This window comes from Callithrix jacchus, chromosome 10 (genome assembly GCF_049354715.1).
Source record: "Callithrix jacchus isolate 240 chromosome 10, calJac240_pri, whole genome shotgun sequence".
Classification (NCBI taxonomy): domain Eukaryota; kingdom Metazoa; phylum Chordata; class Mammalia; order Primates; family Cebidae; genus Callithrix; species Callithrix jacchus.
Genome location: NC_133511.1, coordinates 84,020,679 through 84,039,212, shown reverse-complemented (window position 1 = coordinate 84,039,212; position 18,534 = coordinate 84,020,679). Strand labels below are relative to the sequence as shown.

At 40.8% G+C, this 18,534-nt stretch overlaps 1 protein-coding gene across 13 annotated transcripts in view; it reads left to right on the top strand.

Moving 5' to 3' along the window:
* The window catches only part of SERGEF (secretion regulating guanine nucleotide exchange factor), a 259,650-nt gene that overhangs the window by 18,151 nt on the left and 222,965 nt on the right, over window positions 1-18,534 (top strand). For all 13 annotated transcript variants that reach the window (XR_008475187.2, XM_035265940.3, XM_035265948.3 and 10 more), the window contains exons 7-8: window positions 833-895; window positions 5,271-5,429. Coding sequence is in view for 12 of the 13 variants with exons in the window: in XM_035265940.3 (XP_035121831.1) it covers window positions 833-895; window positions 5,271-5,429 (222 nt within the window). In the remaining variant the exon portion in view is untranslated. The remainder of the gene's footprint in view (window positions 1-832; window positions 896-5,270; window positions 5,430-18,534) is intronic.

Below are 18,534 nucleotides of genomic sequence, written 5' to 3'. Positions count from 1 at the left end.
AGCTGGAACCCTGGTTGTCCCCTCCTCACCTGGCCACTAGGGGCTCAGTACTTACTCTCTGGTGAAGGTGGGTGAAAACATTTGCTTTGTCCTGTTATCATTCCAGAGGACACCTGAAGGTGTGAGGGCCGTTTTATAAAGACAATAATTAATTAAAAAGAAGTATCAGAAAAAAGAGTTACGGAATAAGTCTGCATCTATCTGCATGCTAGACTGCATGTCAGCACAGTCTGTCTCCACTTTTAGCAGTGTAATTAAGGGAGGAAAAGTGCTGAATTTGGAGAAAGGAGCCCAGTTCAAAATCTGGTTCTGACTGTGTGTTCTTAGGAGGCTTGGGGTTATTTAAATGCTTGCTTCTGATAGCAGCTGAATGTATGAGATATCATTGCTTTTAGACCCCCTCAACCGCTAGAGTTAGGAAATAGACACACACACACACACACACACACACACACATTTTTATGTACACACACCTAAGTGTATTTATCTCTACTAGAAATCATCAATTTATACTGATTTTTCCAATTACTCTCCAGTATTACATGGTTGATTCTAGCCTTTCCCCTTTTCATATCTATACCTTTCCTCCCCTTTTTGGGAGTGATGAATCTGGCTCCTTTATCCTGAACATATTTACTTGATTGCTCAATCCCCTGGTGTGTTACCAGGCTCCCTACAGTGCCAGCCATCTTCTTGGCCAGTGCTGCTGACTCAGGCCTGCCTTCACTGGCTGAGTCTCTCCCACACCCAGGTGGTGTTGGCTGAGAGTCCCCTCTCTGCCCATTTTGTTCTGTTATAAATGTAATTCAAATGAAAATTTTTTCTTTTGTAGGTCTAGAGAATTCTAAAGCAATGTGTGTTATTGCTGGCTCAGACCACTCAGCTTCATTAACAGGTACGTACCAGCTCTTTGACATTGTAACGTGCCATTCAGGATTCTGTATGTGACTGCCTGAAGTGGAGATGTTGAAATTCAGAGGGAGTGTCATAGACTTTGGAGCTAGAATTCTGACACTACCACTGGTATACTCTTCAGCGAATTACTTTTCCTTTCTGAGACCATCTTGTTGTCTGTAAAAGACTTTGTGGGTACTTATGGGAATTAAATATAATACATATAAAGCATGGACAACAAACATTGGCTCATTTCCATTTCATCTGAGTTTGCTTTCTTAACTACACAATAAGGATAATAATATCTTCCTCTCAGGGTAATGGTGGTTGTGAAATCATATAATCAACAGTAAATTTATACATAATATATATGGATAACACAGTGTATTATATAATCATGAGTTCTTTGTAGTTTTCTTGTATACCTACGATTATGAGGGCAGAAGCTACTGTCTTATCCATCTAATCTATTTTGGTGTGTATTATAACTGTCTAAGCTCTCTACCTGTGTATACTGATTAGCTGGCTAATGTCAAAGTATTTTATCCATCTATGTCTTTCTAATCCACTTATCAATGTCCATTTATCTATCTACTCTGTTTACCTATATATCTGTTTTATTTATCTTTCATCTTTGTCTTAACATCTATGTATCTACATATCTAACTCTAGATATATATTTTTGTGAATATTTTATATTGTTATATATTTCTCGAATTTATGTATTTCTCTCTATATTTCTCTAATTTCTCTAATTCATCTCTTCGATCTGTCTTTCTATCTTAGCTTTTTAAAATCCTACACTATATCTCTCCCTTTGGCTGTGCATTCATCCTTCCATTTGAAACACTGAGCCAATACAGTATAAACTGTGTAGTGACTTTTCCTTCCAACGCAATGAAGCATTTTCTTGAAAGTGTTATCCCTTCTCTTTGGCCCACATTGTCCTGACCCCTGCTGGTAGACTGGAGACTATACATCTGAGAAATTTACAATATTTTGTTTGGTAAGACCTCACAGAGTTGAATGTATTCTATTTTTTAAGCAAAGAAGAGGGACTTCCATACTTAATGTTTTTATGTAGAAATTCAGGTGTGTCCATAATATATGTAAATTAATGGTGATATGCATTCTTTGACATCAAATTTGCAATGCAGTTCAACTAAGTTATTTCAAGAGCATAGGAGCCATAATGTGAGAGTTTAAATGCTTTGCAAATTCTGAGCTGCAGATAATTTGTTACTTAATTAATTCAAAACAACTAACAAAAAAGCATCTACTTTTAACTTGTGTGTCATATTAAGTAGATTTATATATTAATATTTGTTAAAGGTGTTGAGTTGAAATGAATGCCAACTATAAGGGACTCCACTGGGTATCTGATCCCTCATTTCCTTTTACAGAGGAAGGACTGGAGATCTTAGGGTGAGATGTGATGTGTTCATACCCCACAGTCAATGAGGGATGGAGAAGGCATTCTTTTCTGAGAATAAAAGTACACTACAAGGTGTTTCTCTTTTGTTCTAACTAATTTGAAACCTACTGAGCTTGTCTAATTGCTTGCCAACATCAACTTCTTAAAAATCTTATTGGTAGCAATTTTATTATTTCATATATGGGGCACTTTTATTATGGTATTTTTTTTTTTTTTTAATTTTTTATTGGATTATAGGTTTTGGGGTACATGAGCAGAGCATGCAAGACAGTTGCGTAGGTACACACATGGCACTGTGCTTTGCTTTTCTTTTCCCCTTCACCCACATTTGGCATTTCTCCCCAGGCTATCCCTCCCCACCTCCCCCTCCCACTGGCCCTCCCCTTTTCCCCCCAATAGACCCCAGTGTTTAGTACTCCCCTTTCTGTGTCCATGTGTTCTCATTTTTCATCACCCACCTATGAGTGAGAATATGCGGTGTTTCTATGGTGTTTTTTATATATGAATGTTGAATATTTTTATTGACATAATTTATATATAAGAAATTCACCATTTAAAGTATACAATTTAGTAATTTTTAGTATATTCACAAAGTGGAATGGTTTTTGATATTTTGAAAGTGAGCTAAAACTTGTGGAGATTAATAGCCCTGCTGGGCACAGTGGCTCACACCTGTAATCCCAGCACTTTGTGAGACTAAGGCAGGTGGATCACTTGAGGTCAGGAGTTCAAGACCATCCTGGCCAACATGGTGAAACCCCATCTCTACTAAAAAATACAAAATTAGCTAGGTATGGTGGCATGTGCCTGTAACCCAAGCTACTTGGGAGGCTGAGGCAGAAGAATCACTTGAACCCGGCTGACAGAGGTTGCAGTGAACTGAGATTGTGCCACTGCACTCCAGCCTGGGTGATAGAGCAAAAACTCTGTCTTAAAAAAAAAATAAAAAATAAAAAATTACTGGCCCTTTCTTCCTTTACCTAGTTCAAGCTGTTACATATTGGATTTTGTTCAGTGCTCTTTAGACCTTTTCTCTGGAGTGGTTGTATATTATGTAACTAATTGGCATTGCAGCAGAATTTAATTTTATCTGCTGAGGCAACAGCATAATGATCCTCATCTGGAAGACAGTTTGTCTTTCAAAAAGATGGTTTAGATATTCTAAGGTAAATGAAGTTGTTTACACAGGCTTCATCATCAGTGGCATCTTTGTAGCTCACCAGTCCACTTAATGGATTGATACTTCACTCAGAGGGCTTCTTTGCTATCTTGTAAGAGATCTTTATACTTTGCATACCCTGATGAACTTCAGGAGGTTGCCCTCTCTCTGGGAATGAAATACACCAAATTCACTTCATAGAACTGCAGAATGTCAGTGTTGCAGGGTCACCCAAGTGACAAAAAGGCTTCACTGATTTACACTCCTTCATTTTAGAGTTGAGGAAACAGACCTAGAATGTTAAGTGATGTGCCCAGTGTCAAACAGTGATCTGGTAGCAGATGGAACTTCAACTGGAGACTTCTGAACCTTAGTCTAATGCTGTTAAATGATATTGTTTGACTTTCCATCAGTTTTTGGTTATATACTAGACTGCCCTAGGGCAAGCAATACTATAAAGCTTTATTGGGAAGCTACAAAATGCAGTGAAAGCAGAAGACCTGGCCTCTAGTCCCTACTTGACTCCTTATTAACCATGTGATGAACCTCTTCCAGCCTTGATTAATTTATCTTCTAGAACAGTGCTAATAGAAATATAATATGAGCCACAAATAAAAAAATGAAAAGAAACAGGTGGGATTAATTTTAATGATATATCTACTTAACCCAGTGTATCCAAAGTATTATTTCAACATGTAACCCATAGGAAATTATAATGAGCCACACTCTTTTTTGCATTAAGTCTTTGCAATCTGCTGTGTGTTTTCACTTACAATGTATCTTAATTTGGACTAGCCACATTTCAAGTGTTTCACAGCCACATGTAGGCGATGAACTGCTGTATTGAATAGTGCAGTTGTAGATTCTCAGATTATAAGGGTTGGAAAAGCTGAGGAGTCATAAACTGATGAGGCATAGTCTAAATTATAGTCTATGGCCCCATTTGGTATGGCTTTCATTTACAAAACATTTTGAATGTGAATGCCCTTTAAATAGGCACGTACTCTCTGGTTTGCCATAGTCACCTAGCAGTTATTCTTGTTACCAGTGTCCTCAGTCATATTGTCTGCCCTTCTAGAGCAACTGCCTTCCCTTCCAATTTTCAGCTGGTGAAACTAAGGCTTAGAGATGAAGTGATATGTCCAAGGTCAATAGCTAGTTACCAGATCCAGGAATAGAAGCTAGAGTCACTTGACTCTGAATTTGCTCTCTTTCTGTTAAATCACAATGTCAGTCAGTCACATTCCTGCTTATATCACAGGATTTATTGTGAAGTTAAAGCATGCTAAAGTGCTATCCATATGTGATTCTACAGCATTATATTTTCTGCTAGTCAGGGCATGCAGTGAAATAATCTTATGTTTAAAAAATTTAAGCAATGTATCTTTTAACCTGTTATTTTGAAAAGTTAAAGCAATTTTTTCCATACAAAAGTTAGTTTAGGCATATATTTTAAAAATGTAGAAAATAGAGAAATGTGTTTCATACACCTGGTAGATGCTGAATAAATATTTGTTGAATGAAAAAATGAAAAGAAAAATAATACATTTTTATTTCTTAAACTACTAAGAACATTTGGTCTTTTTTTATGTATAGAATTTGAAAAAATTTATATGTTATTATGCTGTACATGAATTTTGTATCCTGCTCGGTTCCACTCAATATTGTAGTGTAAGTGTAAAACAACTTCTTTTAACCACTTATTTTTTAGACTTCTGTTATTTTCCATCATTTTGGACTAATGTTCCCTCGCCTCTTTTGTTCCCCTTCTGTGTGTTTAAGATGCTGGAGAGGTGTATGTTTGGGGAAGCAACAAGCATCGGCAACTGGCTACTCAGGCTGCTTTCCTTCCTGTGCCTCAGAAAATAGAAGCAAATTGTTTCCAGAATGAAAAGGTCACTGCCGTCTGGAGTGGGTGGACACACCTGGTTGCTCAGACAGGTGAGAGAGTAGCGGAGAGCTTATGGTGGGTAAGAGCAGCTGGGTGACAGCTGCTAAGCAGCCATGGGGTTAACGGTTTTTATTGATGAAGACTTAAGGATCAGAGATGGGGGTTAAGCTTGGGGTTAAGGGTTTTTATTGATGAAAATTTAAGGATCAGAGATGGGGATACTGGGAAGCAGTTCTGCCATCAGCCAGATAGGTGGCTTTTCCTCTCAGGGTCACAAAAAGGCAAGCCTGGGTTAGGTTAACTCCTTCCAGTCATGAGGTTTTGAGAAGGGATCCATTGCAGCAAGCATCACCCAGAGATTTGCCCAGCTTGTTGGGAAGTCCTTATTTTGTCATAGCTGAGGAGATGACTCTATTTGCATTTCTCTCTAAGTCTAAATTAAAAGCATCAGAAAATGTTAAGTGAAAGATAAATATCTCAAGATCGAGGCAGGAGCATTATTGTGATTCATAGCTGGCATGGTATTCTGATTTAAACTTTTATTGACTCTAGTAAACTACGCGTACTGGTTCAGACATCTCTTATATTCCCTCAGATGTTATATCATGCCATACAGCTTTTGGCATCTTTGTCTTTTCTTGACTCTTCATTTGTTTCTTTCCCTTAGGGCAATTCTTTCCTGGCCTTCATATTCTTGGTTTTGTCCTCAGATTTTGTTTTTTCATGGCCTCTATTCATCTCTGCCTTCCTGCCTGCTGATTTTCACAGAGTTCCCCAGCCAATTTGAAATTCCCGAGATCTGTTATGTCAAAGTATTCTGAACTTCAGGGGTCCTCAGGAGTCCTCTTGCCTACTCCTGTCTTGCTTGCTAGCTACACACACATCTCTAGACTCCGAAATACCTAGTGACTCTTATTTCAGGAGTTTCTGGTTTTTGCAGGTTTTCAGGTCAGCTTCAGCTATCCTTGGTAAGTCACACATACTATACATTTCTACACAAAAATATAAACTTATTGGCAGTCATATCTACTATGCTTTTAATTGGTGTTTTAAAACATTTCATGCTCATTTTGAAATAGAGGGCTGTATAACAAAGATGTATAATAAACTTTCCATATTACTGTTTAGAGGATGCTCTTAGGAAAGCGTGTCATTCATTAGGAGGAAGGTCATCACTTTCCTCAAAGAGATTCAGATTGCTTGAAGATTGGGCTTATCTACAGAACCTTTTCCTAAAGAGACTCACTGAGCATAGTAGCTAGGTTTTGTGTGTGTGTGCAATTGTTCATATCTGTCTTTTGTTTCAGACAATAAGCTCTGTGTGGGAAGCCACAAGATTAATCTTGCTCACTTCTGTATTTCCACTGCTTATTAGAGTGTGCTCGTTGTCGTGCATCAAATTCTTTACAGTTAAAAGAGACTACACATACACAAATGCATACAAGACAGGGTAGATAGCTAGGATTTCTGATCTCTTTCCTGGGACTTAGATGTTCATGAACAGAAAGCTTCTTTGTCTCTTTGGATTCTGGAGTCCAACCAAATAGGTTAATGTTTATTAGGCACCTATTGAGCAATGTCTTAAGCCTTGGAGAAATGGAGGAGAAAAGACATGGGCCATATCTTCCCACTGGAATATGTAGATAAGAGTAAGTCTAAGAATATAGAGATGGAAAACTTTATCATCCATCCATCTTACAAATGGTGAGGGTCTTTTTATGTACTACACCTTGTACTAGATGTAAATCTTGCCCTGAAGGAGTCCACTGTCCACTAGGGGTGATAGACCTATAATAAAATTTTACTACATTTCAGTATGAGATGTGCAACAAAAGAGCTAAGTACAACATGCAAAAGTCACATAGAAATTAGCAGTAGTCTTGAGTGATTGTGTGTTCACAGGTAGGCGTTTCATGGTTAGTCAGTCTTCAAAGAATTGCAGTACATTAAAATACACTTAGTACCAAATGGTGGTGAATTGGTTGAATTTGTCAGTAAACCCTTTAACTAGTTAGCTAGTTGACTAATGAAAGGTATAAAGATGTTGCTTCTTTGATTTTAGCTTTGAAGCATTATAACTGATGTGATTCCCACATCTGGGCAAGCAGCCCAGCCCCTGGGATGGGAGGTTGGCACTTATGTCTCTGACACTGTCTGAGTCACCCCAGCTGCTCTGGAGCTCAGCTTCAGGTTTCTATCTCCTTTTGAGAGCATGATTTTTTGGTAATGTTTCAGCTATTTAATTAGCTTGTTAATTCAGATTGCTGGTTTTTGTACATTGCCACTTTCTCCTTTATCCTAAGTCCAGAATGGTTAAATCTGGGATATTTGAGTGTCCTGGTTTTTGTATTGAATTTTGGGTAAATGAGAGTTTCCTGTTATTTGATTCACCAGTTTTGTGTTCCTTCTAGCAACAGTGGAAGCCTGTGCTCTGGCCCAGTGTCATTGAGAAGAAACACCCAGGGCTTCTATTTAATCAGACTCAGCTGCTCACATTAATGGGAATAAGATTTTCTCACAGGGTCAGAAGCAGCTCATTAGTGGAACTAGGAGTTATTTGACTTTAGTTGTTTTTACAAGCTCCAGTGGTGAATTGTTTCTGGGATATACTTGCAGGCCACATCAGTCCAGAGGCTGCCCTCAGTCTCATTCTGGGAGGCATTAGTTGTGTGATATTAATTAAAAAAAGAGTTTATGTACAGACACTACTGGCATCTAATGGGCAGAGGCCAGGGATGCTGTTGAACATCCTACAATGCAAGGGCAGTGCCCTATAACAAAGAATTATCTAGCCCAAAATGTTAATAGTGTCAAGATTGAGAAACGCTGCTCAATACTGGACATCCCCAGTGGTAGGTGCTTAGCTAGGGCAGTTCACGTGGTATCAGAATAACTTTACAGATTGTCTATATGGGAATTTGGGATGTGTTCTCTGCCCTCCCCTCTCAGGAGTCTGATGCCTGCCTGCAGTGTTTGTGATGGAAAAGTACTTTTCTCTGTTAGTCAGAGGCACTTGGAAGGAGTCCAAGAGAACCTGTTCTAATCTGGGAGAGTTGGCAAGGGTACCTGTGTCTCGGGCTTGTGGTGCTGCATTCTAGAAACCTTTCCCAAGCTGCATAATGTCCCTGATCATTGCTCTCAGGAACTTCATGGGACTCCTGGGTGACTATCCAGGCTCAGTGACCTGCAGCTGTCTCATCTGAGATTCATGGTTTCCTGGCTGGAGGTGCTTCTAGTGAGAGTTGGATCTGGGTGCCTTCCTAGTTTGGTGACCTTGATTCAGTCACTTTATATGTCTAGGCCTCAGTTTTCTCAACCTTGAAGTCTGATATTAAAACCTGCCTGCATTCTACATGGGGCTGCTGTGATGTTCAAATGAACAAATCTGTGAAAGATCCCAACTATTTTAAATGCATATGTAAGTGATGATTGTCTGAGATTGAGATATGTAAGTAAATTAAAGAGTTAGTAGTTGCTTTTAGAAAGACGTCTATTTCCACAGAGTTAATGTGACCTTGAGACTACTTATCCTCAAAGCTCATAAGCTGGCCAGGGATGCCATACTCAATATCAAACTCTGACAAGCAAAGTTTCCTAAAGTCTTTTACTTGCATGCAATAGGCAAGTGGCTTCTTTGTATTATCAACAGTTTGGAAGATTTTTGTAGTTTAATTGGTAATATTACCTACTAAAATTCATGGTACTCATCCCAATTTGTAATTGTATACATCTCTTTGTATTCTTATTTGTTTAAGGTCTAGACTGTAAATTACACAAGAGCAGTATTTGTTTTGTTCATGGCCATATCCTCAGCATCTGGCACAGGCCTCGTACATAACAGATGGTCAGTAACTAAATGCTGAATGAATAAATAAATGGCAAAGTAGAGAAAAACCTGGGCTTTGAAGTCAAATAGGCCAAAGCTTGAATCTTAGCTCTGTTAACCTACTGCCTATATGACTGTGGGCAGCTCCACCTCTCTCTCTGTCTCCATCGTCACCACTGTAGTTCGACCCATTGTCACCTCTTAACTGAATCCTGCAGTAGCCTCTAACTGGTGTCCTGGTCTTCCCATATTTACTCCTTGATATAATTTGGATGTGTGTCCCCACCCAAATCTCATATTGAAATGTAATCTCCAGTGTTGGAGGTGGTGCCTGGTAGAAGGTGATTGAATCATGACATAACAGATGGTCAGTAACTAAGTGCTGAATGAATAAATAAATGACACAGTAGAGAAAAACCTGGGCTTTGAAGTCATATAGACCAAGGCTTGAATCTTAGCTCTGTTAACCTACTGATTGTGGGTAGATGTCTCATGAATGGTTTAATACCATTCTTCTTGGTACTGTCCTCGCCATTGTGAGAGAGTTCTCATGAGATCTGGTTGTTTAAAAGTGTGTAGCATTTCCTCCCTCACTCTCTTGCTTCTGCTCTTGCCAGATGATGTGCATGCTCGCACTTCCCCTTCCACTATGACTGTATGCTTCCAGAGGTCTCCCCAGAAGCTAATGCTGGAGCTATGCTTCCTGTATAGCTGACAGAACCATAAGCCAATTAAACTTCTTCCCTTTATCAATTACCCAGTCTTAACTATTCTTTATAGCAATTTGAGAATGGACTAATACACTCCCTCTCCCCTCCAACCCATTCTCCATACCCCAGTTAAAAGATCTTTTCAAACCAAGTTTGTCACATTCAGATGGCTTTCTATTGCTCTTATGGTACAAAGATAATCCTTAGTGGTCCTATAGGTCCTGGGTGACCTGCTCTCTGCTGACCTTTCCAGTCCAAATTCTCACCATGCTAGTTCTTGATTCCTATCTGATGTGCACTCAGGCCTTTGCTTGGTCCCTTGAAGGCATCATTCATTTCTATTTCCTCTATTTGGCCACTTATCCATGTACCTCTTCATTTTGACTTAGTTAAAGCCTTTTTATTTTTAATCTTAACCCTCAACTTAGGCATCTCCTCCTCAGGGAAAATATCTCTTGACATTGATGACTAGCTGCTTTTTCCTTTTTTCTATTCTCATAGCACCATAAACCTCCCTTTTGTGCTATTTTTTGGTAGCATTCTTTGACTAATTTCCTTCCTACTAGACTGTAAGCTCCATGAGGGCAAGAGCCATATTTGCTTTTGCCTACCTAAGACATATTGGACAAATGAAAAAACCCAACTTCTTTAAACTTATTTCCTTATTGGCAAAATGGGGAAATAACTGCTGACCTAATATGAGGATTGAAAGAGATGATATATTAAAGCATCCAGCACAGGACTAGGCTCATGTGTCTTTTAAAGACCCATTAGCTTCCACTACTCTTTTGGAAACTCTTGAGCTCTCTAGAGATCACATGCTCAATTTAATCTCTTTATGTCAGAGGTCTCTGCAGGACTGGATATGAATGTCTCTGGATGGGTAACAAGTTGATTCAGGACTCTCCTGAAGAGTGCAGAAAGATCAGTGCTTATAAATGCTAAGTGCTGGTTGCTGGTGATATATTGGAATTTCAAAGGGAATGATTTATACAAGATCTAAACCTTAATGTGGAGTTGGTCAGAATGTCTACAATCTGGTTGCTTTTGGGATGCTGGAAGCTTTCCCTGAATCATACAATATCCCAAAGTAGCCTTGTGGTCTTATAAGGGATATGGATTGACAAAGTGAAAACAAATACAGAGAGTTCTTTGACATTCTTTACTTTCTTCAGTGTCACCTTAAAAAGCCCAAGAGTCTTGGAAGTTTTAGAGAATCAATGATGGAAGAAGCAACTTCCCCACTTTGCAAATGAAAAAAGCTGAAACCAAGAGGAGAGAAAGTGACTTTATGGCAACATTTAAGCTAGAAATAGAGTCCTACTTTCCAGTGAAATTTTCCCCCTTCCACTCTGTTCTCTTCATTTGTGGTCATATCCTTTTGATTGAGATTTTTTAAAATTCTTTTGTTTTCCTAAGGAGGGGAATTGTATAGTACATGTGAAAGGGACTGTTAGCCACTCTTTCAAATATCACAGCCCAAGAAATATTTTACTGCATTTGATGTCTAAGCATTAGTGAAATTCAAGCCCAGCCATTGATTCACACTAAACTGAGTTTATAAATATACCTAATGCTGATTTTTCTGTTTTGGGGCCAAGATCCTTTTCAGAATAGGGTGACAGTGTACATTACTCCATCTTCTTTGGGACCATATATCATGAAACTTCAACCAAGCTCAGGGAGATTCTGACCTCATGGGCTCTATTTAAAGCAAGTGCTTTGGAACTAATGATGCCTGTGCTTTAGGACTTTGAAAACCCAATGGATGAAAGTCAAACTGAGCCCAAAGGCTTATTTTGAAATACCTTTTGATTATGATTAAAGTCATGAGTTTTTATCCTGGAATCCTTAGACTGTCAGTAATGGATGGAAACTCTTAGAGATCATCTGGTCTTATTTCCTCAGTTTAGCAATGTGAAAACTGAGTGCTAAATAGGGGAGGCACAATGAGTGGGTGAAGGAGCTAGGACCAGAACTCAGTCAAGTCTCATGACTCTCAGTACAGTGCTATTTCTGCCTTGTTACGTTCTTTTTAGAGATGTTGAGGAAATGTGGATGACTTAAGTAGTCAAATGCAGGGACCTGAACCGGGAATGATAGTTCCTTCTGTACAAGAAGTTCTGCTTTGGCTAGGCATGGTGGCTCACATCTATAATTCCAACACTTTGGGAGGCTGAGGCAGGTGGATCGCTTGAGCCTAGGAGTTTGAGATCAGCCTGAGCAATATGGTAAAAGCCTGTCTCTACAAAAAAAAAAAAAAAAAAAATAGCTGGGTGTGGTGGTGCATGCCTGTGGTCCCAGCTACTTGGGAGGTTGGGGCAGGAGGATGGTTTGAATCTAGGAGCTGGAGGTTGCAGTAAGCCAAGATTGCACCACTGCACTCCAGCCTGGGTGACAGAGAGAGACTTTATCTCAGAGAGAGAAAAAAAAGTTCTGCTTCAAGAAAACAGTGATTCTTACCCGTAGCGTGTAGCCATAGATTCCTTTAAGGATATGTCTGTGGAGTAGAAACTGGGAAATGGTGCTGAGAAGTGAGGGTCAGGAGGCCATTGTGGGATTCACGGAAGCAGCTGCATTTCCATTTATGAGAATGCTACAGCAATAATAACCTTCAGATCACCTTTATCACTATAAAGAACTTTCACATCCATATTTTCATATGAAGGTGGCAAGATAAGTATTATTATCCTTACTTCACAGATGAGTCCCTAACTGGTTAACGGCAGTACCCCATTTCACGTAGATGGACAGAGCTAAAACTTGAATCCCATCTTTTGTCCTCAAGCCTGCTATTCTAATTCCAGATTGTGTGTTTCTCAGAGAGCTCTAACTCATCAGCTAAACTTCTTTTACTCTTCAAAGAAGCATCTTTTCCCAACTTTTGTCAGTGATACTACATTTCAGCAAGCCATTGGAAGGAAATTAGGCATCTTTAGTCCTTTAGCAGATATTTGTGGAATGCTTCCCTATATGCATATAGGGAAGAATACAGGGGAATGTAAAATCTAGAACCACCTTTAGGAAACTTGTGGTTGGATGAACAATTAAATATTTAGTATAAGAATAAAAAGAATGTGGCCAAGGGCCAAAGGAGTGGCCCAGACACTGCAGGCTCTAGGATTTCAGGGGAAGGAGAGGTCAGTGTGGGTGAGGTTGGTCAGGGAAGGGTGTGAAATTGTGGTTGGGCTTTGGGAAGGTCACTTTTTAATAGATGGAGGGGTTGACTTGGTTCTCTTGCTTTCTCTTTGTCCTCTGGCAAGACAGTAAAGTCTCTGGCCCCCTTTCTTCCATCTGGGCAATACACTGACATAATAATCTTTAAGGGTCATTCCAGCTCTGAAATTCTATCCTATAAAAAATAAAACTGGCCTAAAGAAATAGTCATTGGTGTATTCAAAGATTAAGTATAATACCATTTGCTGCAGCCTAATTTATAATGATAAAAACAAAGGTATGGCAACAAAATGAAATTGAAAAGAGATTGGTTAAACAAATTATGGCAGAACCATATGTTGGAATATTATATTATCATTAAATAGAATGTTTTAGAAGGATATTTAATGACAGAATATGCTCATAGTATAGTAAATGAAAAGAATAGATGAGCCATACTGAAACTTCTAATTTGTGTAAGAAAAATGTTTGTGTAGAAAAGACTAGAAGGAAATGGGCCAGAATATTACTTTTGATTGGTGGGATTATGAGTGAATTTTGTTTTCTATGCTGAATTTTGAATATTCTCAATATGATTATATCTCCTGTAAATACTATTTTAAAGTTAATGAATAAAATCACTTACCCCTTAGTGCAAGAGACCGGCTCCTTTGCCATCTATTCCTGTTAATATGTCCTTGACAGGTCACTTGCACTGGCCTCAAATGGGAGGTCGCATGGAAGAGAGGCAAGATGCTTTAGCAGGAGGCAGGAAAGCGGTCATCTATTTTTGGCTCAGTCATGAGTCAGCTTTGTGACTTTGGGTAAGTCCCTCCTGAACATCCCTGAAGCCTCAATTTCCTCATCTGAAGAGGGGAGTTGGAGGTCACAAAAGGTCCTTTGAGTTGTAAAATACATTTGTTCCTAAAGATGGATAATTATTCCACTGTTGTGGAACTAAGAGGCCTCTTTGGCTTCTTGAGTCTGGCCTCCTTGTTTTCTCTCCGGCTCCCCTGTGGTTGGGCTTTGCTGGCTGCAGGCTTATTTCAGGGTGAAATGGAGTAGAAGTTTAGTGATGGGGTGCTGAGCAGGTAGGGTATAATGACAGCATTGAACCACTAGAGGGAAGCATTGTTTGATTTTCCCTTTTCCCATTTTTAGTGTTGTGTCTGCAGGTGAAGATTAGCCTTGATTTTCCTGGGGGTTTCAAATTCTAACATTTTAGAATTAAAAGGACTTTGAAGATTATCCAGTAAAACCCCAGTATGCTGCAGGTGTGAGATGATAGAGGCCGGAAAAAGCAAGTGACCTAGTTAAAGTCGCACAATGTGTTTTTTCAGGGTCTACACTATAGAGGAAGGCTGCAGACATAGCCAAGGGTGTGATCGGTTGAGTCCACAAGGAATAGACAGGTCCCATGTTGTGCAGAAACCTACAGGATCTACTTGTATACTTGTAGTCACTGAGCTCCTCTGGCCAGATGTCAAGAGGCCTGGAGACGGAGAAGAAAAGATATAACCCTGCCCTGAGGAGCTGCTGTCTGTCAGGGGGAAGCACACATAAACAGATGATGCTACCTAACCTAGGTGTCTTCCCCACTATTTGGTGTCTGCCTGGTCTAGGATCCAGACTGTGGTGGTGGCTTGAAGCCTGGTTTATGGAAGACCCTGCAGGTGTTCTTATGAATGATGACTTCCAAGATTAGGGAGATACACTGTGTGCCCCAAGTTTGTATTTCCAGTTAATTTCAGCAAGCAGTGCTTAGCGTGTTCACGTGCCATGCCTTACCATTTTTTGAGGTTTACAAGGAATCCTGGCAGTTTTTTTCCCCCACTTCAAACAGCTTTGTTCCTTGGCTCTAGGCTGACTTTATTTTTGGTTTGCAGTTACCCACCAGCCCTAAACATTGTGGTAAAGTGAAATTGTGTACTGGCCTGGAAGCCAGGCAGCTTTGTGACCTTGTGCAGGTTACCTTCTCTCTTTGAGAAGGGAGGTCATGCTCTCAGCTGCAGTTGTGTCATCTCTGCTAGAGAGATGAAGTTTTGTTGTTATATTTGGATTTTGTGTTTGGCAATGAATACCCATTGATCTGTGGTCGAGAGAAGAGTAGTGTGTGTGCACCTGAAGCAGAAGCAAGAGTCACCCTCTGAAGTGGATACATTTGACGAGGGGCTGGGCCTGCAGGGCCACCAGATGGCAGCAGTAGGCAGCCCAACAGCCTTGAGATGAGGCCTGTAGGGTCATTATTTGGAATTAGCTAGGTCAGAGCTGAAGGGGCCCCTGGAGGTCACCCAGGCCCTCCCCCTTTTTGTATGGATGGGAGAACTTCGCTCTAGAAAGGGAAAAGGGCCTGCCTAAGGTCACACCCTGAGTTAATAGCTGATAGTCCTTGCTCTTAAAAGGAACTGAGATTGGTCTGACCTCTAGCTGGCTGCCCCATGGAGATCCAGGGGACAAGGGCCAGTGAGCCAGCTGTAAGACAAGACCTGGCAGTGACAGTTAACTGTCTGCCTTCTTCCCAATTTCTTCAAGGGCCTGATCTTAATGATTTTCACCTTCTCACTCACAGCAAACGCCATGCGCATGTCTTTTCTGCTCGCCTCTACCTTGTCCAGTTCTCTTCCTCAGTTTTCTGGGCCAAGGCTTCCCATCATGCTGTGCAATGGATGGAATTAGGGGTCATCTCTTAAGTCCTATACCCAACAGATGGGCAGGCCCAGGGCCTTACAGAGGCATGCTGAAGACATAAGTTAGGACAATTGGTTGAATAAGAACAATTTTTTTTTTTTAAATTTCCAAGGGGATCAGGGTTGGGCAGGGAGCCAGTGTTTGCGAAGTACTTACTATGTACTAGGTACTCAGCCGGGTACTGCTCTGCAACATCAGGGTAATAATACTCCTATAGCCCCCTAAGTGAGGACTGAGGCTCAGAGAGGCTAAGTGGCTTATCTAAAGTGACATATAGCTAGTTATGAAGCAAAGAAGACACTTGAATCCCTCTGTGTTTGGTATCAAAGCTCATACTTACTTTATTTCATCATGCTACTTCCCCTCAAGGTGACCTTACTGGAAATGTAGCAAGTGACTATCTTAGTCCATTCGGGCTGCTATACCAAGTACTGGGTGGCTTATAAACAATAGAAACCTATGTCCCATAGTTCTGGAGGCTGGAAAGTCTTAATCAAAGTGCCAAAGGATTTAGTGTCTGATGGCCTGCCTCCTGGTTTATAGACTCCCACCTTCTTGCTGTGCCTCCCATGGCAGAAGGAGTAAAGAACTCTCTGGGGTTTCTTTTATAAGGGCACTAATCCCATTCATGAGGGTCCTACCCTCATGACCTAATCACCTCCCACAGGCCCTGTCTCCATCATATTAGGGGTTAGGATTTCAACATATGAATTTGATGAGGACCCAAACATTCAGTCTGTCGCAGCCCTCTAGGCTTTAGGCAGGAGTAACAGATATTTTCTCTCTCTTTCCTGGAGAAACTTGTGGGGGAGTTGTGGTGAACTGTTAGAGGGAGGAGGCCTTTGAAGCAGGAAAGGGCAGGTATTTATGGAGCAGGTTAGAGAGTGGTGGCTAGTGGTGAAAAGCCCACTGATAAATGGTTAAATACCTTTCCCTTCTGTGCCTGTGTTCTAGCAGTTCCTTCTTCCACGAATGCTCATCTCTGTAATTCCTACATAGCTACTGCCTCACTTCCATTGGTTCTTGTCCAAATGTTACTTCTTACACTCTATTCCCTTCACTGCATTATTTTTCATTATAGTGGTTTTCACTGCCTGAAATCATAGTGTCATTATTTGTTTACTTATTTGTCATCATTCTCTCCTAATTGAGCCCACAAGGTTAGGGACTTGATCTGCTTTATTCACCCCTGGATTTCTCTCGTTATAGAGGAGAGACTCAAGTACTTGTGGCATGGAATGGCTAGAACTTTTGGACATGGAAGCAATGCTATTTCCAATGGCAGTGTTCAGGAGACACAGATTATGGCTGGCCCTGACCTCTTCCTGCCATCTTGGAGAAGCCCAGGCCAGAGAGCCTCAGCTCCCTGAGGCTGACAGCAGTGCCTAATGCCTCAGGGTTTTAAGACCAGCTTTACTCCTGCCTATCTGCAAGGCCTGCCTTAGGACCTTGGCTTCCCCATCTGTCCATAGTGGGTGGGGTGACCAGCCATGTTGCAAGCTCACCAGATGGTTCTGGAAGGGCGCAGAGGTCCCTGGTAGAGAACTCAGTTTTCATTCAAAGAATCTTACTCTTTCCTGATGGAGATTGACTTGTTCTAGGAGCTCTCTAAAAGTGAGCATTGAGTTACTGGCCTGTAATTTTGCCATTATTTTTAGGTCCTTGACAAATGGCACTCTGCTTGCCCTTTTTCAGGGGACCTTGCCTGTCCCATGGTGCTCTCAATAATCATAGTGACAGCTGGGTGCAGTGCCTCACTCCTCCTGTAGTCCCAGCCCTTTGGGAGGACAAGGAGAGTGGATCACCTGAGGTCAGAAGTTCAAGTCCAGCCTGGCCAATATGGTGAAACCTCATCTCTACTAAAAAAAAAAAAAATACCAAAATTAGCTGGGCGTGGACTACACCTGTAGTCCTAGCTACTCGGGAGGCAGGAGAATCACTTGAACCTGGGAGGTGGAGGTTGTAGTAAGCTGAGATCATGCCACTGCACTCCAGCCTGGGCAACAGAGTGAGACTGTCTCAAAAAAAAAAAAAAAAAATCATAATGACAACCAGTACCTTAAAGTGCTCTCAATGTGTGCTAAGATAAAAGGAGCCCATTCTGAGGAATATTGGAGGAATCAACTCTTGTCTAATCCAAGGGTGACTTTTCACCTTAGGAGGAAGCTTAATGTTGCCAAAAGAACCCTGAAGAGAGCTAGGTTTAAGTTCTAATTTGGCTACTTTGGCTGTGTGATATTGTGCAAATCACTGGACCTGAACTTCCTCACCTGTAAAATGAGAACTTTAATTCTTAATTTGTCTAGTCACTGGGGTGTCTTATATCATTTACTCATTCACAGTTCCTTCCTTTATTCCTTCACTCATTTGTTCAGCAAATATTTGTTGCATAGGCAGAAGTGAGGGGAGGGCATTCCAAGCAGAAGGAACACTGCAAAAAAATCTATAGAAGTGGGAAGTGCTCTGTGGTGTAGTTTGCTTGACCTGGGCCAGATGAAAAGAAACCGGAAACTTTTGGGTATAATGAGAATGGGTCCTTGTTGAGGCGTTACTCTGTGAGCAGTGGAAGAGCAGCTGGAGGTTTCTGTGAGGGGCAGGGGTGTGTGAGAAACATAATGAAAGGAGAGACCCTGACTCAGGGTTGTTCTTGCAGGCTCCTCTGTTGAGGGCTTGTGCTTGCTTTCTGCTTCAGGTCTCATCTCTGTGGCTGAATTTGAGGTACTCTGAATTCTTAGGGGAGCCCAGGTGATTATGAGAATCTATGAGATGGGGAGA